The 11,966-nt window shown below is 41.0% G+C and overlaps 2 protein-coding genes across 5 annotated transcripts in view; one reads left to right on the top strand and one right to left on the bottom strand.

Annotated features, from left to right (window-relative positions):
* Positions 1-132: 132 nt before the first annotated feature.
* Positions 133-9,142, bottom strand: LOC115785002 (BUB3-interacting and GLEBS motif-containing protein ZNF207-like). 3 transcript variants are annotated; one of them, XR_004020310.1, is made up of 13 exons: positions 9,102-9,142; positions 8,682-8,808; positions 8,456-8,594; positions 8,194-8,379; positions 5,122-5,197; positions 4,986-5,038; positions 4,689-4,843; positions 4,399-4,491; positions 3,347-3,574; positions 3,044-3,182; positions 2,493-2,675; positions 2,162-2,242; positions 133-1,645 (listed from the first exon to the last, which is right to left on the bottom strand). XR_004020310.1 is itself a non-coding variant. In XM_030736426.1 (12 exons), exons 1-11 carry the CDS (start codon positions 9,140-9,142, stop codon positions 2,512-2,514), a joined length of 1,401 nt encoding a protein of 466 aa, XP_030592286.1. In that variant the 3' UTR covers positions 1,653-2,242; positions 2,493-2,511. The 3 variants fall into 3 exon arrangements, 2 of the variants coding, with proteins under 2 accessions (XP_030592286.1, XP_030592287.1); XM_030736426.1 differs by lacking the exon at positions 133-1,645 and having other exon boundaries at positions 1,653-2,242; XM_030736427.1 differs by lacking the exons at positions 133-1,645; positions 2,162-2,242; positions 4,399-4,491 and having other exon boundaries at positions 2,512-2,675.
* An 839-nt stretch (positions 9,143-9,981) lies between these two features.
* c8h17orf75 (chromosome 8 C17orf75 homolog) overlaps positions 9,982-11,966 on the top strand; it is a 45,792-nt gene continuing 43,807 nt past the window's right edge. Inside the window, exons 1-3 of one of the 2 annotated variants that reach the window (XM_030734875.1) lie at positions 9,982-10,285; positions 10,685-10,759; positions 11,200-11,325. In XM_030734875.1, the coding sequence (XP_030590735.1) occupies positions 10,143-10,285; positions 10,685-10,759; positions 11,200-11,325 (344 nt within the window). In that variant the 5' untranslated portion in view covers positions 9,982-10,142. The remainder of the gene's footprint in view (positions 10,286-10,684; positions 10,760-11,199; positions 11,326-11,966) is intronic. The other variant, XM_030734876.1, reaches the window with a different exon arrangement.

The raw sequence follows: 11,966 nt of genomic DNA, 5'->3' as shown, positions 1-11,966 counted from the left end.
ACATTAAATGACACAAAGTTTAAGAGCGTGCGTGTGTGTGTGTGTGTGTGTGTGTGTGTGTGTGGGGGGGGGGGGGGGGGGGGGGGGGGGGCATCACAAGCACACATCAGCGGTTATGAACTGGTTTATTCAAAAACATCTGTAAAACATGTTACATAGCTTCAGTTTTCAATCTAACTCTTCTGAAGTACATTTAGCCCAATACCATATTTTTTTGCAAGTTATGCAATAAATCCAAACCAATCTTTTTTCATGAAATTGTATACATCAAGAAGTAAACATTTTACTGAATTTTTTTCTCACTACTACCATTCATTGGTAGTAGTGAGAAAAAACAGTGCTACAAACCAACAGAAAATTACTTTCCAATTTATGAGGCATGAGTTTTTTTTGGAAGAATGTACATGTCAGACATCAAGATGTTGTATGTGCATACTAAATATAACTTGATGTACACCAAAATTATTTAGTGGTACTTACTGCTTTAACTAACCTGCTACTGGCAGAGATTCTCCTTCATATAAGTAGTTAAATTCAAATGATCAAGTGAGGAAAGCTGATAAAACAAACAGGATTAAGTGGTAAAACCATTTTAGGAACAGGTGTAAAGTCATTTATTCATTCAAACTTCCTGCCACATGTTAACTACAAATGGTGGTGCTAGTGTAGAACGTACATGTTTAGGCCTTGAACCCAGCCTTGCATATTATAAATAATGGTAAAACACATTTAAAAGCTCTATACTTAAAAGACATAAAAGAAAAGAGAGCATCCTGATGGTCTCACCAGCAGAGATCTTCATGGGTCCAAAGATTCCTACCCAACTTCCAGGTCCTTTTTCTACCTGTCAATCAAACTAGACGCAGCTGTTATTTAAAAGATGGGATGCAGAACCAAGAAATTACCAACCCAAACCCCACCAGGAGAAATGGACTGCATCGGTGTTCACAGCTGACTTCTGTTAAAAAGTAATCATGAATTTTAAGGTGGTTAAGATAAAACTTTGTATTGTTACCTAATTTAATGCTAGCTTTCGCTGCTGTGCCTGGCTGAGATGTATTTCTTTGCCAAGAAAGCTGATTTTTGTTTCCCTCTCTTGCTGATAGAAACAGCATGGCTAATGGACTCATTTTAAAAGCAGCACTAACAATTTTTCTTTTGAACTATAGCTTGTTCCATGGTTATGGCTGTACAGGGATACTCGTTCTCACAGGTCATTTACTACAGATCACTTTGTCCAGCACTTCCATCATGATCTGTGCTGTCTGATCACAGCTGATTTTCTCCGATCCATTCAAATATTACACAAACTGTTCAAAGACCCACAACAGGATAGTAAGGTCTCTGGTCCTAGGGTCAGGCAGACCAATGAAGAGCTTCACCAGTAAATAATGGAGGACAAGGCAGATATAGCTTAATAAGAAAGAAAGGAATATTGCTTACATGAGTTAACATGCCTAAACGCAACAACACAAACAAGGGCCTTCACCAAACTTGCTACAAGTTTGGGGACACTGATATCCAACAGCGTGTAAGCTGTGAGGGCCCCTGTTAATGAATGAGAAGACAGAAAACAGTGAGACTTGCCTCAGGCTGAAACAGGGCTACACTGAGACAGGGCCTCAGCCAGTCCCCCATGGCATTGCTACAGGGAGAAGAGAAATCTGGGTTTTAGCACTATAGCCACTAATGACCCGGATGTTATGCAGCTGTACAATGCACTCTGTCAGTGCCATGTACAGAGCATCAGTAAAAGACTGCTCACACTGAAAATATTTACAAGCATTTTGCATTTCATATACAAGATATCAGTGCTCATGTTCACCTTCAGCACAATAGAAGCAGTCACAATGTAGTTTACACCAGGAGTACAAACCTGTCTGAAGTCTCTGCCCAGTAACAACCCACAAAAGAAAATCTTACATTTTCCCACATTTTATTACAAGTTTCACAGTCATACATGTACCATTAAATACATCCTCTATTTAAAGTCAAGGGAGTAACTGTTTATACAATTACTAAGATAAAGACAGAATTAGAGAAAAAACAGCTAGTAGAAGCCCTCACCAAACAAAGTTGGGGACACAAGTCCAACAGCACAATGTGCTGTGAAGGCCTCACTGTTTAGCTTAGAACAGAAAGGTATTTACATAAAACTTGCCTTGATAAAGGGTGCGTACTGCCCATGTAACTCCAGCGCCTTCACAACACTACGAACCATATCTACTACACTTCTACACACCTAAACATGAAAAGGAAAAAAACCACAAAACAGAGATGGTTTCAATCAGAATCAAATCAAACAAAGTCTTTGATACAATGAAATATTTCCCATGTGCTCTGGGATGTTTTTATAGCTCTGTTTACTGTTTAATGTCTTTTCCTCTCAGCTCAGCAGCAGAACATCAGTACACTTTGGTATTATAATACCAGTACTGGTTTCTCTACTAGCCGCAGAGGACATTAGAAAATGGTTGAGTGTCCAAACCTACTGATGAGAGGAAGCAGACTTCAGTAGTGGCCTCCAGGAGACATGACAGGGGGTCTCGCGACAATGGGCGGCCGTGGAGGGGCTCCCTGGTAAACTGGGGGAACAACGGGAGGGGCCTGAATATATGGAGGTATCCGCCCAGGTATGTACCCTGGCATCCCCTGCTGTGGCCCACCATATTGACCTGCAAGGACCCAGGCTCATTGGTTCACATTCAAAAATTCAAAAATTTGAAGCCAAAAACAAAAAAACAAAAAAAAAAGACTTTTATTGTAGTGTTTTTAAGACTCTTCAAGCATTATTTGCACAATACTAAAACAAGGTAGTTTACGTAACCAGGGTTAAAACATTTCAAGACTCCAAAAAGATTCAGGGAATTAAAATAATGGAAAAAAATAAATAAAACTCAATAATAACAACAGGTAAATTACTGGCCATAGAACAGACATCTTGGCAATAAAACAGCGTTATGTTAAGAACTTAAGAAGTCATTTAAATGTGCACCTAACACTAACTACCTAGCACCAGATTTTAACAACAGGCAGTATATACCAGGTACGGGGTGCCTCATGTTGTGCTGCTGAGGAGCCATCATGCCACCCACAGGACCCATTGATGGTGCAGCACTGGTGGTCTGGCTTTGGCGGGGAATACTGCACTGGTACTGGGACAACTGAGCCCGCAACTCTTCCTATGGCACAAGGAGAGCAAATGAAAGGAGCAGTGATTTGACACTCAAGTTGTGTAGCTCAGCTAGGAGGAAAAAAAAAATAACAAGCATGTTGCTTCTTATCAGCTGCATAACTACTAACTTTAAAAACAACAAAGAGAGCGTTCTAGCTTAGGGCTACTTACCAGTGAGATATCCTCATCGGGGTGGATCAACTTACTGGTTGCACTGGAGGTGGTGAGTGTGGCAGGCTTACTCGTCACGGTGGAGGGAGGTTTGGAGACCGTACTGCTGCCAGCATTAGGGCTGGCCAAAGCGGCGGTGGCCTGAGTGTAGGCTGGGAATGTGGGCTTTGAGAGGTCAGAGGTGGTGGAGGGGGGAGTGTGAGGGGACCCCGACACTGTCTGCTGACTCTGAGGGTGAGAAAGCAGGTTAGAGAGACTCTGCAGGAAAGCATTTAAATTTCACAGGGGGGTCAGTTTTAGTCATACTTCAGGATTACTCCCACAATTTAAGTTATTTGGTCATTTACTTGTATCCATAATATGAATGAGAGCCAGGAAATATGTTTCTTGCATGAGCTCTTTATTGTTGGCAAAATTTGAAATTGTGAATTTCTGAGGCTCAATGAACTGGAAATTTACACTTAAAAAAAATGAAATCAGCAATGTGTCTCCAAAACAAAACCTTACAGGCTTCACTTTGCAATGCAGTGCAAATATGTTCTCCTCCTGCAAAAGGGCTTCTATACCTGATTATGACCATATTAATGCCAAGCCTATAAGCTGGGTCTTGGTTGTGTCTTTAAGATTGTACTACACTGTTGTTACATAACCGAGAGAGTAATCCTTCAGCGTGACTAAAATACAACCAGTTTATTTAAGCCTGCAGGAAAACTAATGTAATGCTGAGCATGCCGTGCTATTTTGCCCAACAGCAGAAGCCCACTGTACAAACCTGCGTAACTCTTCACTTTGACATTTGATTTTAAGGTGATGAAGCTATTTTTAATATTCCATAAATGCAGATTTGCAGTAAATAAAAAGGCAAATTGTTGTTTTAAATTATGAACAATGGCTAAACTTTTTGATTTCTTGCAAAAACAAACCAAAAAAAAACCAGCTTTGCAAATGAAAAAGAATCGACCTGCCCGCCACAAGCAAATCATACACAGTCGTGTGCATGCCAGCTGTAAAGCAGCAGGCTGTCACAGTAAAGAGGGCAGACAGCCTCATACTTGTGAAGTGATAGGGAACAGAGCTTTAGGGGAAGCACACTGAGTGTCTGCACTTGGTGAGGCTGTACTTGTAGTTGCAACTCGACTGCCCATCTGTAGCACAGGAAAAAAAAAAAGTAAAGAATAGGAAACGCAAATAGAAAATGTTTTCAATTAAAATAAATTCTGGGTAAAGTCTCCTTTTTAATCAGCCTGCGTGAGTTTAGACATGTCTTACTGAAAAAGACTGTAATGTCCTGTCAGAATGCTGAGAGGAGATGAAAAATGTGCAAGAGTGTCAAAGATTTTACCTGTCCAGCACTCGGGAAAAGAGGTTTTGTGACATCAGGTTGCACTGAGGGGGCAGTGGCAGCAGGAACTGTAGGTCTGGGCAGCACACCTGCAGCAGGGGGGACCTGAGGCATGTGTGTGATGGCTGGACGGTTACCGACTGGAGGAGGAATGCCTGATACCAGCAGAATAAATTCATTCTATGTGGGCAAACCCTTCACTGCAGTAGTGTTACCATGTACCATTTAATAAATTACACTGGGGCAGTTACAGGGATTGTAAGTGTGCTCTAAGGGTGTATGTTAGCAGGGCATTACCTGGTGGCACACCTGGCATCATCGGTGGCATCATCCCACCCATTGGGATCATCCTAAATATATGAGAAAACACAATGTTTACAATATGTTGCAAAGAGGTGACAGAAAGTTTTGATTAACAATGACAAAGATTCACCCTGGAGGCATTCCCGGCATGACAGGGGGCGTTCCTGGCATCATAGGTGGCACGCCTGGCATCATCGGGGGAATTCCTGAAACAAATATTTATTACAAATGCAAACGTGTTATAACAAAATGCAGACTTCTTAATTATGTACACCTACAGTATATTAATACAATTTAGTACAAAACCAACACTGTGGCCTCCTTGTGGATTGTGTTGTTACTTCAGGTGGGCTGCAGGAAGTCATTAAAATTCCCATAAGAGGACACTGGTTTAGCTCACAGGTTGAGCAGGTGACCATATATTGCAAGGCTAAATGCACTGGCCTGGGTTCAACTCTGATCTGAGGCCCCTCACTGTCTGTCTTCCCCCCGCCCCCTTTTCAGTATATAATAAAGCCAAAAAAAAAATCTTGAATTAAATATTTACAATCAAACATATTTTTATTTCTTTAGATTGTTGGGGAATTGCAACTGACAGAATACCTCTTTAGTGGCAGAGAAAATAAAGAGGTGGGTGTGAGTGCCAATCAGTGACTCGGCAAAGAGCAAAATGAATTTAAAGTGTGCGAAGACACCTCGGTTTTGTGGTGATCAGACATGTAATTAAAAGGTCTGAGTGAGCCACAGAAGATTTTCAGGTTACAAAGTGCACTGTTCCAAACCCTTACACCTCTACTTTTATGAAGTTATATATCACATGGCTACTTCCAGCTGCTCCCTTATTCACAAGGAGCCACCCAAAGGGAATTTGTTTCTCCTCTCAGGAGTGTAGTGTAAACCACTACACTAGCTCCACAGTGTAGTGACATTTATATCGACTTAAATAAAAGTAAAAGGGAAAATTAAGCAGTATACTTGTACTACTTTCAGTTAAATTAAAATACATTAGCCTAGCTTTGATTAAAAAATAAAGGAGCATAACTGCAATACTGATGGGCATTTAAACATTTTTACATCATGACTAGTTTTTTAAATATTAAGAAACTTCTTGCAACACATATCAGTATGTTTGAGGTTTGATCATACCTTAAGTAAACTTACAGTTAGGAACCAGCAATTAGATATAAATACTGAAAATCTGGTGTTGCACAGCCACATGGGGTCACCATCAAGTCACGTAAGCAGCAATATGATGGGAAAACACCATAGGCTTTTCTCATTTCTCTAATTCGTGCCTCCTCATCTCCTCTGTTGAAAGATGTTTCAATTCCTAAAATGCTTTCGGACGGCACAGGAGGCTTATTAGAAGAGATATAACATATAAAACATCTGTGATGTATGAAAGAGAAGTACCACACAGCTGCGATATACAAACCATAGTGCAGGGAGGACTACTTAAACAGCTAGACCTTTTTAAACATATGTTGTTCCAGTTATTTAGGAAGTTTCAACTGCATGACCAAACTTTCTGCCCTTCACTGTTTGTGTGAATAAAAACAGGTTTGCTATCTTGGGGCACAGCGATTAAAGCAACACTGACATTATAAAATAAAGCAGCAATGTATGATGCACCGAGTCAAATACTATACATAAATGTCATTGCTTTAAAATGAAGCTCCAAAGAAAAATGTTTTATTTTGTAGCCTCAACCCTCTAACACAGTGGTCCCCAACCTTTTTTGAGCCGCGGACCGGTTTAGTGTTAGAAAATATTTCCACGGACCGGCTTTTAAGGTGTGGCGAATAAATACGTCAAAATAAATGATACGACTATATCCAAGTGTGATATTTTCTATGTATAATAATAAAAAACGGAAATCCACTTTGTATTCGTATGCAACTCTATCAGCAGCGTTCTCGTAACATCCCGCCTCAACATGAATAACAGGCTCTCTGCCCACAGCGCTCCCTGGTCAGCTGTTAGAGCCATGGTAAAACATGCCTTCAAAATAAGATACACCGCAAAAACAAATACAGTAGAAATCACCTCAGTCGGATTCAAATGGCCCAGTTTGGGGTCTATTATCGAATTTCGCTGCAATGGCTTCTGCTTCATCTATGAATTTGCTTCTGCAAATTTTATAATCTGAAATTTTACTCGTAAGTGCAAGTTTGTAGCTTACACTTGCCACGATTGTCCCCGGTGAAATGAACTGATATAAACACTAAAACAATTTCCAGGTGTTGTTAGTGTGTGTGTAGTTGTGCACGAACGAGCTGATGCATGGAAGTGGGCGGACAGGAGCTGAGGAGGGTTTTAGCGCTAAACTCATCCAGTTTATGCGATCACATTTAACTGGAAATTTATTACAATGGGACCAGATTTTTCATCCGAGGTAGGTGAATATCCGACGGATTTATGTGATGATTTTATTGGAATTAATGTTAGGAAAAATCAGGACCTGCAGATGCCATCCAACTAGAGCGAAAACCCGATTTGTGCGACTTCGACTTAGGTGATTTTTACTGTATAAAGCGCATGAAAAATACAACTCACCACAACACTGAATCAGTGTAAGCCCCCTGAGCTTGTTTCTCTGATACTCATTTTTGCTGGCTTCTGGTTTGACTGGGTTCGGCCGATTTCACATGGAGCGTGGCTGCAGAGCCGCGGTGTCAAACGCTGGAGAGTCAGTTTGATGGCTGGGTCTACCTCACTGCTATCCCCGGTGTTGATAAATAAAAATGGTAAATGGACTAGTTCTTACATAGCGCTTTTCTACTCTTGTTGAGCACTCAAAAATTTAAAGAAGCGTTATGTAGGTCAACCAACCGATTTCGTTAGACAGGCCTGAAGCTTCTGGGTTTAATTTTAGCGGTGACGTATCATGTGAGCAGAAACGTCTTGACACGTCAAGAGGAAGTCATGGAGGGAAGTAACGGAGCGAATCCGCCCATTTTTCAAAATAAAATATAGTTTAGGCGCAGATAATAAGTAAAACGGAAATAATTTAAGTTATTTATTCTTTATGTGCGGCCCGGTGCCAAATGTCCCACGGCCCGGTACCGGTCCACGGCCCGGGGGTTGGGGACCTCTGCTCTAACATCAGTTCCTTGCATCTCTGATGGGACACAAGGAGAGAATGAGTGTAGTGTTACAATAATGTGTAAACTGCATGTCGAGTTAAGTAACTGTTTCCCACCTGAGTAGCTGCCTGGCGGCATTCCTGGGGCCCCAGATCCATGAGGAAGCATACCAGGCTGGGTCATAGGGGGGACAAAACCTGCCCGCAGCTGTCCTGCAGCAGGATGCTGAAAGGAGGGACCGGGCTCATCATCGTCTTCATATTCATCAGAGTCATCCTGGTTCTGCTTCTTCTTCTGAGTCTCTAAAAACAGGGACGAGCAGAGTCAGCCTCTAACACACAGCACAGACAGTTCATGAGAGGATCATGGTGGTAATACCTTGGTTCTTCTGCTCCAACATCCTCCTTCTCTCTTCCATGTCTTTCTCTGGAATACCCTCCATCCCGTATATCTCCAGCTCGATATCTGTTCTTCCAGGTATTGCATTAGGAACTCCATCAATGGTCTCTTTATGTACCTACATGTGAAGTGGGACTGCGTGGTAACTTCGGTGCACATGAAACGATTTTGTTTGACTTTCCTTGCATTATTATAGCTTGCTCACCTGCATACAGTGGATTGCGAGCCCGGGGCCGGTGTACAGTTTCTTATGGCAGATGTGGCACTTGAAGTGTTTGGCTTTCTGGTGCTGGATAAGAATTTTTTCATCGTCGAAATCTCTGTTACAGTACCTGGGAACGGTTGAGGAAGCCGTACTTATAGGTGAATGTGCCCATTATATCATAGTTTACTCAGAACAGATATTTTTTTAATATGTATTTTATTCAGTGTCACTTAAATGAAGCAGAACATCAAACAGCCAGGTTTAAAAACTGTCATGTTAGCTAAGTGTTGGTTTGGGACTGCTACACATAAAGCTCAAGTTAGCTCCGCTAATTCACGTAACCACTAGCTGTTACCATAAAAACAGACGCCGATAGAAGCGATATAACAATAACAATGAAATGTGTGTGTGAAAGGATACCAACACCAAGGCTTCATTTGCTTTTTCTTCTTCCTGCCCATGATTTCAGCGCTGTCACTTCTCTGCCTGCTAAAAATAAAAACACCTCACAGAGATGGCGTCGGCTCTCCAGCATCCCACAACACACTGCGGCCCCCATTTCCTCCGTAGGTGTGTCCAAAGCTGACGTACGCTGATACGCTTCAGCACTTATAATTTGGTAATATATTGGTAAAAAACACCCATATCGGTTCCGTTTTGAAACTACAGAGGTCAATCATCAGCCTGTGCAGCTAATTTTCAAACACGACTCTACTAGAAATTTGCAAAACAAATGGGATTGAAATGTGTTCATACTGATCATTCATTGATCCACTTTTCTGCACCTAGAGAAAAGAGCTCCTGCATTGAAGTGCTGGCACGTGATTGGCTGATTAGATGTTTACATTATGGGCCTAGGAACTATCGGGAACTTTTTTTTTTTAATCTTTATTTCACCAAATTATAGCACCATATGACCAAAATTGCAATACAAACAGAGTGATATACAGTCAGTTGGACTGTAATAACTCTTAACTTAAAAGTGAACATACAAACAATATGGAAATAGAAATAATTCTAAATAAATGACAAAACAAATAAAGAAATAATATAAGATAAATATAAAGAAAGAAAGAAAGAAAGAAAGAAAGAAGAAAGAAAGAAAGAAAGAAAGAAATGAAGAGGCAGACATTTTTCATTCGAGGCATTCTGAATAAAATTGAAGGGCTGATAAGCATTTCTTGCTTTCTTTTATATATTTTACTGAATTAAAATAAAGTTTCATTTCAATACTATCGGGAACCATCAGCAAACTACTTTGTAGTCGGAGGTATTTTGAAACGTACAAACTGGGCATGCGCAGTAGGAACATAATCGAAGCTATTGCTTGTTACCTCTCAGTTTGATATCACTGAGGACTTCTAACATTAATAGTACATTTTTACCAACGCAGCTCAGCTAAACAATAAAGCCTGTCCCTTTTCCTGCCATTTTAGAGGCTGGGAGCTTCCTCTGTGCAGCATGTTTACTTCCCAAACTTCGTCCTTCCAAGACTCAATCGATGTGGAGGAGAGGGATGACTTTGACAGCGAAGAAATAGCTGGATTCAGCCAGAAGATTCAGCTGAACTGCTACTACACCATCTACCTTTATCAAGGCACAAGGTACCCGTGGATATTACTCGGCCAGGTTTCTGCTTTGCAGAGCATTGCCTGCAGCCACATGATGTATGTGGCTGCAGCCTTCCGTTTCTTGTATTGATAACAGGAATTTAGGAGTATGTTCAAGTGTTAGGATTATTTCTATTTATTTAAACGTGTATGTATTATGTGTTGTAATATGTATTGCTGTTCACAGTGACGAACCCTTATCCTGCTTGCTTTTTTTTTTTTTTTTTTCCTGACTTCAACCAGGAAAAACATCCCTGTTGTTTAATTACCCTGTAGATTATGATTTTATTTAGCTGTTCTTACATGTCCCTGCACCTGCTGACATGCGGGTAAAACCGACCTTATATACATTAAAATCTAACCAGGTGATGAGTAAACTGTCGATTGTCTTAGATCTGAGGCTTCTGGGGAAAATGTGGCATGGAACCAGAGACGAGCAGACTCCACAACCAGTCAGGATGACTTTAGGTAACAGAAGGAGCCACCCGCCTACCATCCACTTGCTTTCCGTGGTCTTTTCTCTTTGGCTTTCTTTGTTGTGCATCAGTGTCTCCACGAGCTGCCACCGGCAATCTGATTAACATGGAGTTAGTGCTGCTTTCATTCATGGTTTTTGTTCTAACTGGTCATCATTGTGCTGCTTTTGGTCTTAAGGTGCCTCCCGATCTAAACGGTGGCTCCACGTTCATGTATCACCCAGGGCTGGTAAAAACTAATTATAAAACGCTTGTATGTCCTAGTAGAGTGTTGAAAAGTTTCTCGACTATGTGACTTAGTTGTGTGTTGTGTGTGGCTTATGGTCATCAGCTTTCTCCATTTTCTCTCCATCAACTTGAGTGGCTTCCAAAAACTTCTCATCACCTGCACTGGCTGCTTGTATCCACAATGACTCTCTGCTTTGCCCACAGCCTCACACTAATTGACAGCAGCCTGCCATCAGAGGCAGAACCAGAGCTGCGGACCTACATTTCAAGGCGTCTAAGCAAAGGAGCCCTGCTTGGAGGCATGGGCAACATCGCCACTGTGGAACTCAGGTAATAATTCTTTCTCTACGGTGGAATGATTGTACAGCATACACCTTTAATAATTAAAAAAAAAAAAAAAGAATTTGGTGCACAAGTTTGAATGTATTTGGTATTTTCTCTAATCCACACAGGGTCAAAAATCCACACAGGGTCAAAAAAATACATTTCACTGTGCATTGTACTGTGTATAACTGTGCATGTGACGAATAAACACTATCTTAATCTTAAAAAAATGTATACATACAGGCTCAAATGCATACATATACCCCCACAAAACCCCCATATTTAGTTAAATGTCTCTTAGCAATTTGCACCTTAACCAGATGCTTTTTGTGGTCATCAACAAGTTTCTGGCATAATTCTTAACCTGGCTTTTAAGCATAGTCCACAAATTTTCCATAAGGTTGATGTCTGGGATTTGGGAAGGCCATTCCAGCAGCTTAATGTTAGCCTGCTTTATCTGTTCCAAAACCAGTTTTGATGTGTGTTTGTGATTGTCCTGTTGGATTATCCAACTGTCTCCAAGTTTCAGTTGTTGATTTGAGGTCAAGTTGAAGAATTTGGAGGTAGTCCTTCTCCTTCATTATTTCATCCACTTTGTGCAATACACCATTATCACTGGCTGCAAAACAGTCCCAGAGCATGATGCT

This window comes from Archocentrus centrarchus, chromosome 8, assembly GCF_007364275.1.
Source record: "Archocentrus centrarchus isolate MPI-CPG fArcCen1 chromosome 8, fArcCen1, whole genome shotgun sequence".
Taxonomy (NCBI): domain Eukaryota; kingdom Metazoa; phylum Chordata; class Actinopteri; order Cichliformes; family Cichlidae; genus Archocentrus; species Archocentrus centrarchus.
Note: the sequence above shows the minus strand (reverse complement) of the source record. Positions and strands in the feature narration are given on the sequence as shown.

Coding starts and splice junctions, on each gene's coding strand:
- LOC115785002 (XM_030736426.1), bottom strand. CDS start 9,142: ATGGGCAGGAAGAAGAAAAAGCAAATGAAGCCTTGGTGTTG. Junction 8,380..8,455: donor GTTGGAGCAGAAGAACCAAG/GTATTACCACCA, acceptor CCCTGTTTTTAG/AGACTCAGAAGAAGAAGCAG. Junction 3,575..4,398: donor TGTTCCCTATCACTTCACAA/GTATGAGGCTGT, acceptor TCTCACCCTCAG/AGTCAGCAGACAGTGTCGGG.